General features: G+C 37.1%; 1 protein-coding gene across 1 annotated transcript in view; it reads right to left on the minus strand.

Moving 5' to 3' along the window:
- Positions 1–2882: 2882 nt before the first annotated feature.
- The window catches only part of LOC104161923 (receptor-interacting serine/threonine-protein kinase 2-like), a 12616-nt gene continuing 2457 nt past the window's right edge, over positions 2883–13041 (minus strand). Inside the window, exons 2-11 of the mRNA XM_009700510.1 lie at positions 12854–13007; positions 12498–12653; positions 12208–12356; positions 10314–10363; positions 9020–9181; positions 8176–8261; positions 6565–6633; positions 5598–5769; positions 4530–4676; positions 2883–3202 (exon numbers count right to left, since the gene is read on the minus strand). Of these exons, the coding sequence (XP_009698812.1) occupies positions 2883–3202; positions 4530–4676; positions 5598–5769; positions 6565–6633; positions 8176–8261; positions 9020–9181; positions 10314–10363; positions 12208–12356; positions 12498–12653; positions 12854–13007 (1465 nt within the window). The remainder of the gene's footprint in view (positions 3203–4529; positions 4677–5597; positions 5770–6564; positions 6634–8175; positions 8262–9019; positions 9182–10313; positions 10364–12207; positions 12357–12497; positions 12654–12853; positions 13008–13041) is intronic.

A 13041-nucleotide genomic window follows, 5' to 3' on the forward strand; every position in this document is an offset into this window, starting at 1 on the left:
AGACATTCTTACATTGCGGCAAGTATCCCAGCTAAGATAGAGGTGTTGTATAGATAGGAAAAATGCCAAAGGACAGTAATCTTTTTACAAAAAGATAGCTGCAACCAGCATCAAGAAGAAAAATATATTACAATAAAGTCAGAAAAATAACCATCTGCCTACTCCACTTACTGTTCCTTTAATAAATCCAAACAGCTTCATAGAATTTGAATATGACTTCTAATTTTTAACATCTACTCATTCTAGTTTTGTCTTTTCTGAGTAACTGCAAGAGTGAGTTTTACTAATCACTTTGTACGGTCAGTCCTGAAGTGACTTCTTTTTATTATTCCCTTTGCTGTTTTCTAGAGTTACCCATGTTTTATATTTCCTTCCTGGGACTCTAGACATTCTTCACAGTCAAGGCTTGTTTCTTCCCATCGATACTAAAGAACAGTTTGATTCTTCTCTTTTTACTCTTGCTCAGTGTCATTTATTCTATATTGTTTTTTGATATCAAGAGAACTGCAGAACCCCTAAGCTTTAAACAGTTTGATATTTAACATCAATGATCAACACATTACATTAATGTCTTTGTTACACAGCCAACACATTGTAGGCCTTATAAGAGTATGTGTTTTTGGTGAGACAAAATGAAATAATGCTAGTTTAGGTCACTGTATTCTAGTTTTCTGTCAGAACTTTTTCTATCAACAGGAGTTTCATTTCAATAAGCTAGTAGCATCCCTTTAAAAATACCACAGTTAAAAGACTCCCAACAGCTGCAAGTGTGAACAACCCCCAAAATGTAAATGTTTATATTACACGTTATATTCTTCATGTATGAGGAACTCTATGCATTTGGATACATCAACTTAAGTATGTTTATAGCAAGTCTTTGGCAGTAGCATAGCTAGTTATGGCAATGCTTTTAGCCAAAGTATCAATGCAAAAAAAAAAAAATATCTCTAACTTATGCATTGGTTTCAGTTGAGCAAGGTGCAAAAATCTGATTGTGAATAGAGTTAATTATTTAATAATATATTTAAAGAATTCTATTCAGATTCTTTTGAACATGAAGTAACAAATTTGCCTTTGTTTTGTAATCGGTTATAAACTGTCATCTTGGGTTATCTTTTAAAAAATGTGGGTAAGCATGATAGTAATAGATGTAACTCTAAGGTCACATCCTATTACAAATGCTTAAATTGGAAAGCTAAATATGAGGAGAACAAAAACTGTCTGTAAAAGCACATAACTTGTGCTCCCACTGGTTTGATGCCAGTTCTGCAATTAACAGTTAAGACTGGGCTTAGGTCTGGCGTCAAATTATATTCTCAAGTAGGCAGCTGTTTCAAGAAAAGAGCCAAAACTGTTTCTATGTCAAAAACAAATGGCAGAAAATCATCATAGCCTGCCAGCTGGCACACCTTTCACAGAAGTATAAAGTGTCCAGCAGAACAACTGAATGGAATAATTTTTGAAAGCTGATAATTAAGTTTCAGCAATATTGCCAGTTTCTCTCCTGAAGTCCGTAAATATTTCTCACAGGTGAATGATTATCTGTTTTACTCTGATTATTTTATGCCTTCTAAACAGGCCAAACACAATGACACCAGTTCTTTTCCTCACTAGACATCCCTTTTTAGCAGAGGCTGTTGAAATTCCCATTTAAAGTGTAGATTGAAAAAATTCAACAGTGAAGTAGATGTTTACCTCCTTTAATAGGTAAAACTATTGTCAACACATTCTGATAGACATTGCTTTTAATTGTAACAATATATTGTTTCAAGGCAGTCTTAAAGTTTAATGAATTTACATTTTAAAAAAAGTTTATCATCCAGCAGCATTGTAGTATGTGATGTAACAAATTTCTTATATCTCTTAAATGTGCTGAGAAAACACATCATCACTGTATTTATAATTGCAACCTGCCTAACTGCTGAATTCAGTAAGCAGTTTGAAACTGCAGAGAACAAATGCAACATAGGCAGAGTAATGTGGTTTTGCATTTGAAATACTTGTAGATTGTATTACAAGTTCTCATGTTAATCCAGTGCCATGAAGCTTGAAGGAATCCCACTGTGCTTTCAAAAAACTCAGTGTCTTATATAGCCTCGTTTTTATTATAATTAATCTTACTACTTTCCTTTACAGTTCATCAGAACCACCATTTCAGAATGGTCAGCTTGGCACCTCTTCTTCCTGTTTTAATTTTACATTTGAACTGCAGACAGGGAACTACGTGGATGTAAGGTATTAACATTTTTCAATTTAGTAAATACTTTAAGCCCCACTTCTCCAAAGTGCTGCTATCAGTGCCCCATTTTCAGAGCATATGACCATTTGTGAGTGAAAATAAAGTAATTTATATGCATAATATAAAATTTCCAACTCTTACTTAAGGCCCTGTTGAAGAAATATTACTTGATTCTCTTAAGCCTTTCACTCTAAGTGCTATCAGCTCGGTTATAAGCTCAGTGAAAGGCACTAACTTTTTTCTCCTCATGCAGTACCCTGTTTACTATCCTTATTTGGAAGGATTTAGTAAAAGCCATTCTTCCACAGTGTGATGTCCAAAAAGTTACGATCCATTTTCCTCCCTTCTAAAAAAATCAAGGAAATAAGGTGTCGTCTGTCTTGAACTATATTTGCTCTGGCACACATTGCACTCCTTCCATCTCTGAGGTCCAAGTTAGAATTTGTTATACCAGTCTTGGTAATTTCTGCAGACAGTGGTTGACTTGACCTTTTAATCCAGCTAGCTTTTTCCACTAGAGGACTAAAATCATGGGCTGTAGGAAAGAATGACTTCAGTCAATGGGTTATGAGAAATTAATGTGAATCATTGCCATTCCAAATTACCAATGTGCTGGTGCATATAACAAATTGCAAAAAAAAAGTCACAACAGCCTCATTACCTTAGAAAGAAAGTCTGGGTGATGGCTGCCTTGTCCAAGAGGACTACATTTGGTCATTGAAAGTACAGTCACTACAACCTGTGCTGTCCTCTCTCCAAGGCAAAGGCAAGTGTCCAACAATGCCCGAGCACGCCCAGTCACTGTGGGGTAAGAGGCAATTGTTTCATAATCCATTCGGGACAACATTTTCTGTGAGCGAAGGACATCAAGGATATGGTTGAGGCGTCCTTCTGTCATCCAGCTCAGTATGTTCTGTCTCTGGCAGGCTAGTATTTGACAACTGTTTCCTTTGCAGCAAGGATCTTGAGTGAAAAGGAAACAAAATGAGACAAACTAAGTGCTCTTTTCTTCCACAAGTTGTTAGCAAGTGATAACATCAACACCGGAGATATAAACTCAGTAGAGGAAAGGAGTAGGAGGAGTTAGTTTATTTGCATTCTTTGTTCAAAACTAGTCCAATGTATTTTCCACTTTTGTTTGAAACTCATGAAGATCAGATTACAGAAAATAAGTATTTCTAAAGATTATTAAGTGGTCAGATTGTGTAAGGGGAGGAGATTTTCAGGTCTCGTCTCTTCATCTAGCATCTGTATCAAACTTTATGCAAAGCAGCTTGGCTCAACATAGATGAGAAAACTTTATCCCATAGAAGGCAGAAGAACAGATAAGGGGTAGGTTCAGGGTAGTAGCACTGTTTGAAACATGTAGTGTGAAACTGGGGACTTGAATATGTGTCACAGCCAAACTAGTAACAAAAGAAATGCTCTTGGCAAAATGGTCAAGGCCTTTGGGTTTTGATTCAAATACTTAGTACTGACATTAGAGTTTTTAGTGTACAGTAAATACCATACACCAAAAGAAAATTAATAACCTAAAGCTATTGTTGCTTTGGAGAACATGCCACTCTCATTCTGATTTCTGATTGTTGCCAGCAGAGTTCTGTGGCAAACTTTTCCTGCATGAACTAGTCTGTTCATTTATCCAGAAATTACATCATCACTCAGAAGTAAATTGAAGCGGAGAAGGATGGCCAGCTAGATGTGAGAACTGTCACAGGCCAGCCTGCAAAAAATTAGCAAAAAAAGCTCACAAAGCTTCACCTGCAGGCAGAGGCAGGATTCACAAATCAGAAGTTGGCCTTTTCTGCCTCTGTTCAGTAGGCAGAACCGAGACCATGCAAGTAAGGAAATGACTGATCCCTCCTCCTCCTAGTCACCTGTTTCAGTAGTCAATAGCTACTTTTGTAGAGGTTTAGAATACACAGCTTAAAAATATAAAAAAAAATGTTCAGACTTAAACAACTAATGTATTTCATATTCAATGTGTGCTGTATTTTTTGTATTTTTATTATGGTCTTTTCAGAACTGTTCTTAGCCTGAATATGACCCTGGAAAAGAACAAGCCAATGTTCTCAGTGGCCAATACCTGAACTTCCAAGAACATAGAAGCAGCTATACACAAATAGCCTCATGAGACATTTGTGTCAAGTTTGGAGGAGTTATTACACTAAATACCTGAAAAGGTGCACAAAATTTAGAGAGTTCTGTGTCCTCCAAACTTTAAACACTTTAATCACTAAGATCTGGTCAAGGAGAATGTTGCCATCTCAAACTGGAAATGGTGTCTTACCTGTCACTGCTTGTTCAAGATGCATAGGTTGTAGTCTGTGCTTAAGAGCCAGTGGTGGGTTGTTATGCTGACTGCTTGAACCAGTTGAACCAGGTGAAGGAATTGTGCAAAAGGAATTTGATTTTCTACTGTCAGAGCCTGGATGATCTAGAAAAAGTTTTAAGATGAGTAAGATAAGACCCTTGAATTGGACAACAACAGAACATTATACATATGTCAGCCACTGCAGAAGACTGGAACTGAAGCGAGGACTAACTTGAGAGCGCTTACTTATTACTAGCTGTTCTTTGGGCACTTGTTAATACATCGTTACTCCTAGGAAGATTTTGGCATATATTACTACACACATCTTACTTTTTCAAACTAACTGTAGGGATTTGTTTCTGAAGTTATGGAACACTCGATTCTGTCTGTAAGTCTGACAGCCATTGATCAGAACTAAAATGCTTGGAAATGCAGATGTTGCTATAAGTGAATTCATTTCCTATGGCTCAACTGTTGTATCCAGAGGCATGAGGTGTACAGAAAAAGCTTTTAAGGAAATATATCTTTTCCTGGCACAAATTTAAATGCTTTGATAGGACAAATCCACATTGGAAAGGCAAAGGAAGTTATTTATATAGGAATAGTGATTATCAGGAACCATTCGCATGTTTCTGGAAACACAGTATTTTAAAATCATACCTCATTTTCTTATTAGCAAATTACAAAAAAGCAGTTATTTCTGGTGGCACAAGGCAGTGTGGTTCCCAGAAGGCACTTGTTCCATCAAAAGCCATAGGCAATATTTGATGTGCGAGGGACAGGCAGCTGTACATGACAGGTCAGGGTTCTAAAAGAAAGATTAGGCAATAAAGGCTTTTTGATCTATACACTTAATCAAAAAGTATTGTGGCATCTCTGGTTTTCTGCAGTGAACTCATGCCTCAGGTGATACCAGTAGAGGGCACAGCTGTACTCTGAGAAGGGACAATCTTACATGGAAAATAACATTTGTATATGGAACAACTGGTAATATTTATCCTTTTCTTAGAATAGCTAGAGCTGTGTATATTTCAAGGTAGAGACCTTTCTTTGTTGTTATTGTGTTCTGTGGGATAGTATTTGACAGACCCATCTCAAGAATATTTTCTCTTCCTGCATTATTTGCACTGCTCTCAAGTAGAATAGTTGACAAGCTTGGCACTACAAAAGGAATTTTCTTGCTGATCAAGTGGTTGGTTTTTTGTGGACAGCTGACCTGAAAAAGATCAAAATAGAGAAGAGTTATCTTCTTGGAAACTTCTGTTCCAAAACTTTTTCCAAGCGGTTTTCTCTTGGAATATAAGGCAATAGTATCACTGTACAGGGCAGGGTGGGTATGCAGCTGTTGAGCCTACAGACATAACTTTGACTTTAGCTAGTTACCTTGGGTCCCTGTGGCAGCACAGATCCATGGGCTGACTGTCCTAGGGTTTACTGCGGTCCTAGATTACTTCTGCAGCCTGTGCTGTCAGCAGCCACGGCGGCACTAGAACCTGAGCTGTTTGAAGCTCCCTCTGATCCAGGCACGTGAGCTTCAGTTCTATCTCTGTATCTTTCAGTATTGGTAGGCCTGCCACAAGTACCAAAATCAGCTTGAAAATGGGAGTTAACTGTATTTTGGAGTTATCACAAAGCAGTTGGCCTTGCTCTAAGGAAACTGGTTGAAAATGGTAGAATTCAGCCTGGTACTTTTTCTAGCCATTGTTTTGAACACACTACTAGAAAGGTTAGCTCTTTGCAATTTCGTTAGGACATCCTCAAGAAGGAGAGGTTCAGAGCAACTCTTAAGTGGAAGAAGTTGTTTTTGCAAGAGCAACAACAGAGTCAGCTGCTTGGAAGAAGGTAAAACAGTGGGTTTTGTTGGTTAACTGGATGGAGTTATCCTATTTAGGGACAAAAAGGGTTAGAGACATTTTGCCTCACAATGTTTGTATTATACATTGTCAAGGCTGGCAGGAGAAACAAGCAGCTGATGAAATACTCTTTTAAGACTCTCATGCTGTGTACTCACCTCTGAATTGCATATGCCTGTCTGCAATGTGTATATTTCTGAACCTTTGCATGCATTAAGTGCTGTCTCCTGGAAAAAACAGCACAGTAACTCTAGTAAGTATACATGTGGTTTGTTCAATTCACCGTTGTCAGGAGCAAGAATTTATACTGACACTAACAATTTTTACTGACAATATATGTTATACTCAAAGGTACACTGATATATAGTAGCAGTGAATCGCACAGAGCAATTTTGCATTTTAACACATGTAAGTGGGCATAGAATCTGACACAACTCTACCCTGTTACTGTTTATGCTGTTTCAAATTTATTTTAAAACCCAGTTTTGAATCATGCAGGCAAAAGTGAAAATAGCCAGAGAGAGAGAGAGAGAGATTGGGCTAGCTGTAACATGTTTTCCTTTAAGTATGCAAACAGCAGGGCTGTCCTGTGTTTAGTATGCCAAACTGCCTGCAATAAGGATGTGTCAATACTTGTAACTTTTTTCCATTTTGTACATCTGCAGCACGTTTGTTGAATTATTTTTTTTTTATATACTTCAACACTTATGAATCAATCCATTTTCAAGAATCTCCAGTAGCATTTTTCGCGGTCATTTTGGACATATCAGTTCATTTTTTTGAACAAAAACCAGTGCTCTTTGCTAATTTTGCAAATAGAAGAATAAAACCTTGCTCAAGGGAGATCGAAGCATTAGATTATGGAATATTTGGCAGTACAATCCTAAGTAAACTTCAACAGTAGTAAAAATGACTTGGACTATAACTATGCCACCTATTAAAACATTGATCAAGTCTGTTCTATAATCCCAGAATGTGATTGCAACATGTAGAAGTAATTCGGCGTGCATTAACAGAAACAACTCACAGAAGCACAGCAATGAAATCAACAACACAGCGTGGGTTGTGTAAATCCAGATGGAGTCAGAATGCTTGTTCAAGAACTGAAGCATATGTGTCACTAGTTTCCCCACTGTGACTAAGTTCACTAGATAGGATATAACTGTATTTGTGGCAGTCAGATTTGTGCCAGATTTCCCATGGCGATATGGAGTTAGCTGTATCCCTCAGTTGTTGGCCGTTCCCCATCCATTCCTGTGGTATCAGAGAACCCTCTTAGACCCTAGGACAAGCGGTGCCTTGTGCCTGAAGCACATCAATTTAGAAGCAGTGAAGCATACAGAAAAATGCTGATACTAGTATTGTTGCAACAGGTACAAACTCTGACCAGGTTTTGGACTAAATGTCTTCTAACCAGTAAGTACAACAAAAATTGTCCTTGGTTCTAACTCTAATCTGATCTACTTGAGGCTGATATTTGTTCTCACTCACATGGGCTTACCAGTCTGACTACAGCTGGTGACTGCAAAGAAGCTATTGTATTTTTATAATTGCAGGTAGCAATTGACATAGTTTCTAGAGGACCTCACAATATCTATCTTCTACAATTCCTGAATGAACCTCAAGTGCCAAAGAGTAGTCTCCAGCTCTCTGGTATGTCCAATAAAACAATGAAGACAAAACCTTTCCTGGTTTTGGACTACAAAGATTGCAATTGAAAGAATCAAGTAACATCCTTGTAGGAGAACAAAACTTAATTTTGCACTAACCTTAGCATCTGTCAGATTGTAGATTGCAGTGGAAATTGCCTCCTTATTTATACTAGACAAAATTCCATTTAGAAGGTCTACACATTCTGCAGGGGTAATAAAGCATTTTAAATACCACATTGCATATGAAAGTGTGTATATATTTAGGCATCAGTATATTGCAGTTAATTTTACCGTTATGTTGAGTAGCTGGATGAACTAGATGAAATTAGTTTAATGCAACTTCCACCTCATATGTCCTCTTGATTTCCTCTTTGAATTGATTTTAAACAGCAGTTACAGTCACATTAAAATTGTATTTTCTTAGACGTTCATACGGATATAGTGAATTGACTTGCAAAAGGTTTACATATGACTGTGCAAATCTATCACAATAAAGCTACATGCAAATCGCTTCCTCAGCACTTCAACTTTGAAAATTTGCTCAAAAGTCCTTAAATATCACAATTTTAACATTTCTTGGCTAACTTTTTAGAAACAGATGATAAACATAACAATTCCAGTAAAGTAAACAAGGATAACACACTTCAAAGGGAACTGGTTATGCATTGGAATCAAGAAATGCTGAAGACAGGTTGATCTTTGTTAAACTAGTATATATAGCTGATAATATCCCTTCCTTTATTTGTAGTCATTTTTACTTTATATGAAACACAATTTTGGAGTTAAGTAAGCCATTTCTGGTTGGAAGCTTCAGTTAGAAAAGCCATCTACCTTACTCTGATGATCTAAAGACTACTTCCGCTTCACTTGTTCTGTCATTGATTTAGAGTGCTAGAGCAATGTTCCCAGCAAGACTATCTCCATTACAAATCTTGCAAAGAAAGCAAATCCTGAATATTACCTGTAGTACGTGGTCTATAATCTGGTTCTTGATGCCAGCACAGAGCGATGAGGTGCAACAGTCTATTCCTCTCAGGCAAATTGCTTGGTATAAACTTTTCTGAAATGCCAGGCCGCAAACTGCTGCAGATTCCTGTCAAAACTTCCAGCAGGGTTGTTTGACCTGCAATTTATAGGCAAATGTCACTGCAAAAAATATTAAAGACCTCAGAACGCTCTTAAATTGATACTCAACGTAAGTTATTTTGTGTATTTTAAAACAAAAATTGCTTTTATACAAGCAAAAATACATTAACACTCTTGTAAATAGATACACTAACCTTTAGCAATAACTATAGCTACTTATTGCAACAGGACATTTCAGAATAAAGAACTCTGTCGAAATAAGTCACAAATGGATATGTAAATACACTTTGTAAACTACATGCACAGATACCTCAGAAATACATGTAATTGTTATGGGTATATTCTAAGCACACAGTTTTATATATAGCCTTACACCTGTGTTATAAGAATATAACTCCTGTTGTACAAAAAAAATAGTATTTGGGGCAGCCACAAGATGGCAGCCATAAGCTGTACGAACATTAAGATACAATTCTATACAGTATTTCTATAAGGTCTTCAGTCTATAAAATACAGGAGTCCTTCAGTCAGTTTTACCATGCAGAATGGAGCCCATAGCAAAGAAGCCTTTCATTGATCTCCACCTCTGTGAAACAGGGATCATTCCTAGACTGTGACAATCGTTATACAATGCTTTGCAAACTGAGTTCTTTCAAACTGCTCACACTTTCATCTAAGAAAGTAAGATTCCCTGCTTACTGAAGAGAATTCAACATGAACTAGCATTTCTTGATTGGGATTTGAAACTCACAGCAACTTTAAAAATCAGCATTCTGCTCATCCAGTTAGCTGCTTGTCATTCAAGTGTTCCCTGATTTTAAAATGACAACTGTCAAATATAAAGTGGTATTCTTTCTCACTAAAGGTAAGCAGAAAACCCGAGTTGGTAAGAGAGTGCTTCAGCAAGCACAGAGACATGATACAAGCAGGGTAAGAAGCTACGCTGTTCCCCTTCAAAAAGACCAGCTTCATTGGAAACACTGAGGGTTTGTTGGGAGATTCAAATCTTTACATCCCATAATGTGGAGCTTTGTGCTATAACAGTAATAGAAGGCAAGGGGACATCTGAAAAGACAGTGCTGTTTGTGTCATAATTTCCTGACAATAAGGGAATTTGTGGAAAAGATTAAGGCAACGCAAAGTCTGACATGAACAATAGAGATAAATACCTTCAAAAGGTTTCCGTCTGCTTAGGCTCTCCCAACACAGTATTCCAAAACTGAAAAGAACAGCGAAAGATGGTTCATTAGTTTGCAATCCGTATCTATGTTCTCATTTCCAAGAGCAAGTTTATTGGTTTAAGAGAAAGGAGTTTTTCAAGACAACGTCTATCCAAGTCTTTCCTAATTTGATGAGATTCTTTTTCCTGCATTATTAAGTTTCAGTTTTCAACTGAGCTGTTCTTATAAAATAATAAATCAGTTAAAAAAATATATTCTTTTTAACATAGGATCAATTAGAATTGTATTTCAGGTTACCATCTTATCTCCATTTGCTCTTGTGAATTTCAGAACGTTCTGTTCTCCTTTCTCTGTAATTTTTGTTTTGTTTAAGTAATTCAAATAGCAACTGAAAGAGCTGGACTTTTTAGCAGGTACTGACAAGCACATCAGTTAACCTACCAAAAACTTGATTCTGACCCACTCACTGTGTGTCTGTTTTCTTCAGCAAATTTTGTTGGTGCTACAAGTACATTTTTCCTTTTCCAACATCCTCAGAAGTATTCTGGTGATATCATAGGTCTATATATATAATCCATAACTCAGATAGTATAAAATACAGTTGTTTGATAAAAAGATCAATTTGCAAAATTAGAGTCAGAAGCAAGGTGGCTGCTGGAAGAGAGAAAGCAGGCTATGGATGACTCAGAAGCAAAGCTATCAAAAGGGGAAGAAACAGTTCTAGGATAAACTATCTGCTTACTCATGTATCTTGCTGAATTGCAATGTTTAAAAGAACCCCCTTCTGCACCCTTATTTCCACATAAAATCTGAAATTGCTTTTACTTAAATACTTTCTAGGAAAGTATTAATATAATGTGGAAGTATATGTAACTTACACGTACTTAATATTTCATATATGACCCATACTTTTGTTTTCTCTGTTGCACCACTGTCTAGACATGCACCTATCTCATGAACTGAGTCACAACTGAGCATCTAAAATTATCTAAGAACGATGTGTTGGAAAATGAATTATGCTACCTGAAAGTAAGCCTCCACTCTTCCTGCGCAAAAATCTTGTGTTTATGAACATCAGATTAGCCACATAATTTATAGGTCTCCTCAAGTGTACACATTATTGACTCATCTTAGAGCCTGCCTCTGTGACAAAAAAGCAGAAGTTTAAATGTTTTGCTTCCACAAAAGCTATGAAAGCAGCAGAGTGGTCATGCTTAAAAGTTATTTATGATGTTAGCCACAGGCTCTATATGGCAGTTGTAGAGGTGTATGTTCATATAGACAACAGTTGCAATTTGAGGTAGTCTCATTTGTTGAGGTGATCACAAAGCACCTAACATATCCAAAAGGGACATGTGGCAGTAGGTAATCTTCCTCCTTTGTATAAATCACTTTGTAAAAAAGTATGAATGCTTACTGGCTCAGTAAGTTATTCCAGCAGAGATTCCAAGGGACCTTAATGGGACACTATTGAGAGAAAGGTCTTATTTTTACCTGGGCCTCGTTTAGGTGTAAACAGTTCTTCCTGAAACTAAAGCCAACAACAGGTCACGCTTAGAAACTGTGTGAAGTAGTTATTAGGCTTCTAAATGTATATGAAAGTTTTGGCAGCTATGTTACACTTTTTAAACATTTAAGTCCATTATATAAATATTTATATGACGAACTTTGAGAACAGTTCTTAACCTTGGTATATTATTCTCCAAATATGGGGAATTTAAAATTTAATTCACTGCTCTAATTGGCTTCATGGAATACTATCTTAGTGCATTATGTAGATCTGGTGTTTTTAGTGTAGTGTCTTAGTGAAAATAAGTATTTCGGCAACATTATAGAATGTAGCAAGGACTAGGTATGACCTGCCCTTAGTAATCCTGTTCACCTGTAAATATCACCTTCCTGGGAAGGACGGCCTCCTTCAAGTATTTCAGGAGGGAGGTACACTAAATCCTGGCAGTTTCTCTGATTGCAGTTCTGCAGGTCTGACCTCAGTTGCTGTTTCCTCCAGTTGGTTAGACCATAATCTGATATCTACAGAGATGGGAGCAAAAGTAAGTTTTAGTAACAATACCTGAAGTCTTGGTATGAAATGTTGACTATTAGGATAAATACATGCAACAAGAGGACAATCACTGGATTTCACATTAATAGGCTAAAAGGAGAAGCTCCTACCTTGGCTCTGTACTGCGTATCCAGCAGCACATTGGAAGGTTTCAGGCTGCAGTGGCAGGAAGCAGGTTCAAGGCTGTGAAGGTGATGTAGCCCTTCAGCCACATCCAACAGGATCCTTATGAGTAAAGGAAATGGAAGTTCTGGGTATAGTTGATGCTAAATAACACAAAATACAGGTTTTGGTAGTGTGAAATTGTTACCATTCACATTTTCATTTGACAATAAGCAGAAGTACAATACAGAAGCTAAAGGGCAGATTGACTGTGACTACTGTTCATAATTTACATGCTGATTGTTCTCTGTTGGCTGACCTTGTAGTTAATTTTGCCACGTAAAAGATGACTTCTTTTATGTACCTCATGGATGAGTGAGTGGAGGGATCCATTGTTCATCCATTCAGTCACTATCCCTGTAAGTCCACGGTACTGGTAAATCCCAAGATAAGGCAGGAGACGTTCAGACTCAGAGCGTCTGACACTTGCTATATCCTGAAGTAGCAACTTCCACTCCCTGTCAAAAAAAAAAAAAAAAAAAACAGGGGGGT

This window comes from Cariama cristata, unplaced genomic scaffold (genome assembly GCF_000690535.1).
Source record: "Cariama cristata isolate BGI_N322 unplaced genomic scaffold, ASM69053v1 scaffold2960, whole genome shotgun sequence".
In the NCBI taxonomy this organism is placed as follows: domain Eukaryota; kingdom Metazoa; phylum Chordata; class Aves; order Cariamiformes; family Cariamidae; genus Cariama; species Cariama cristata.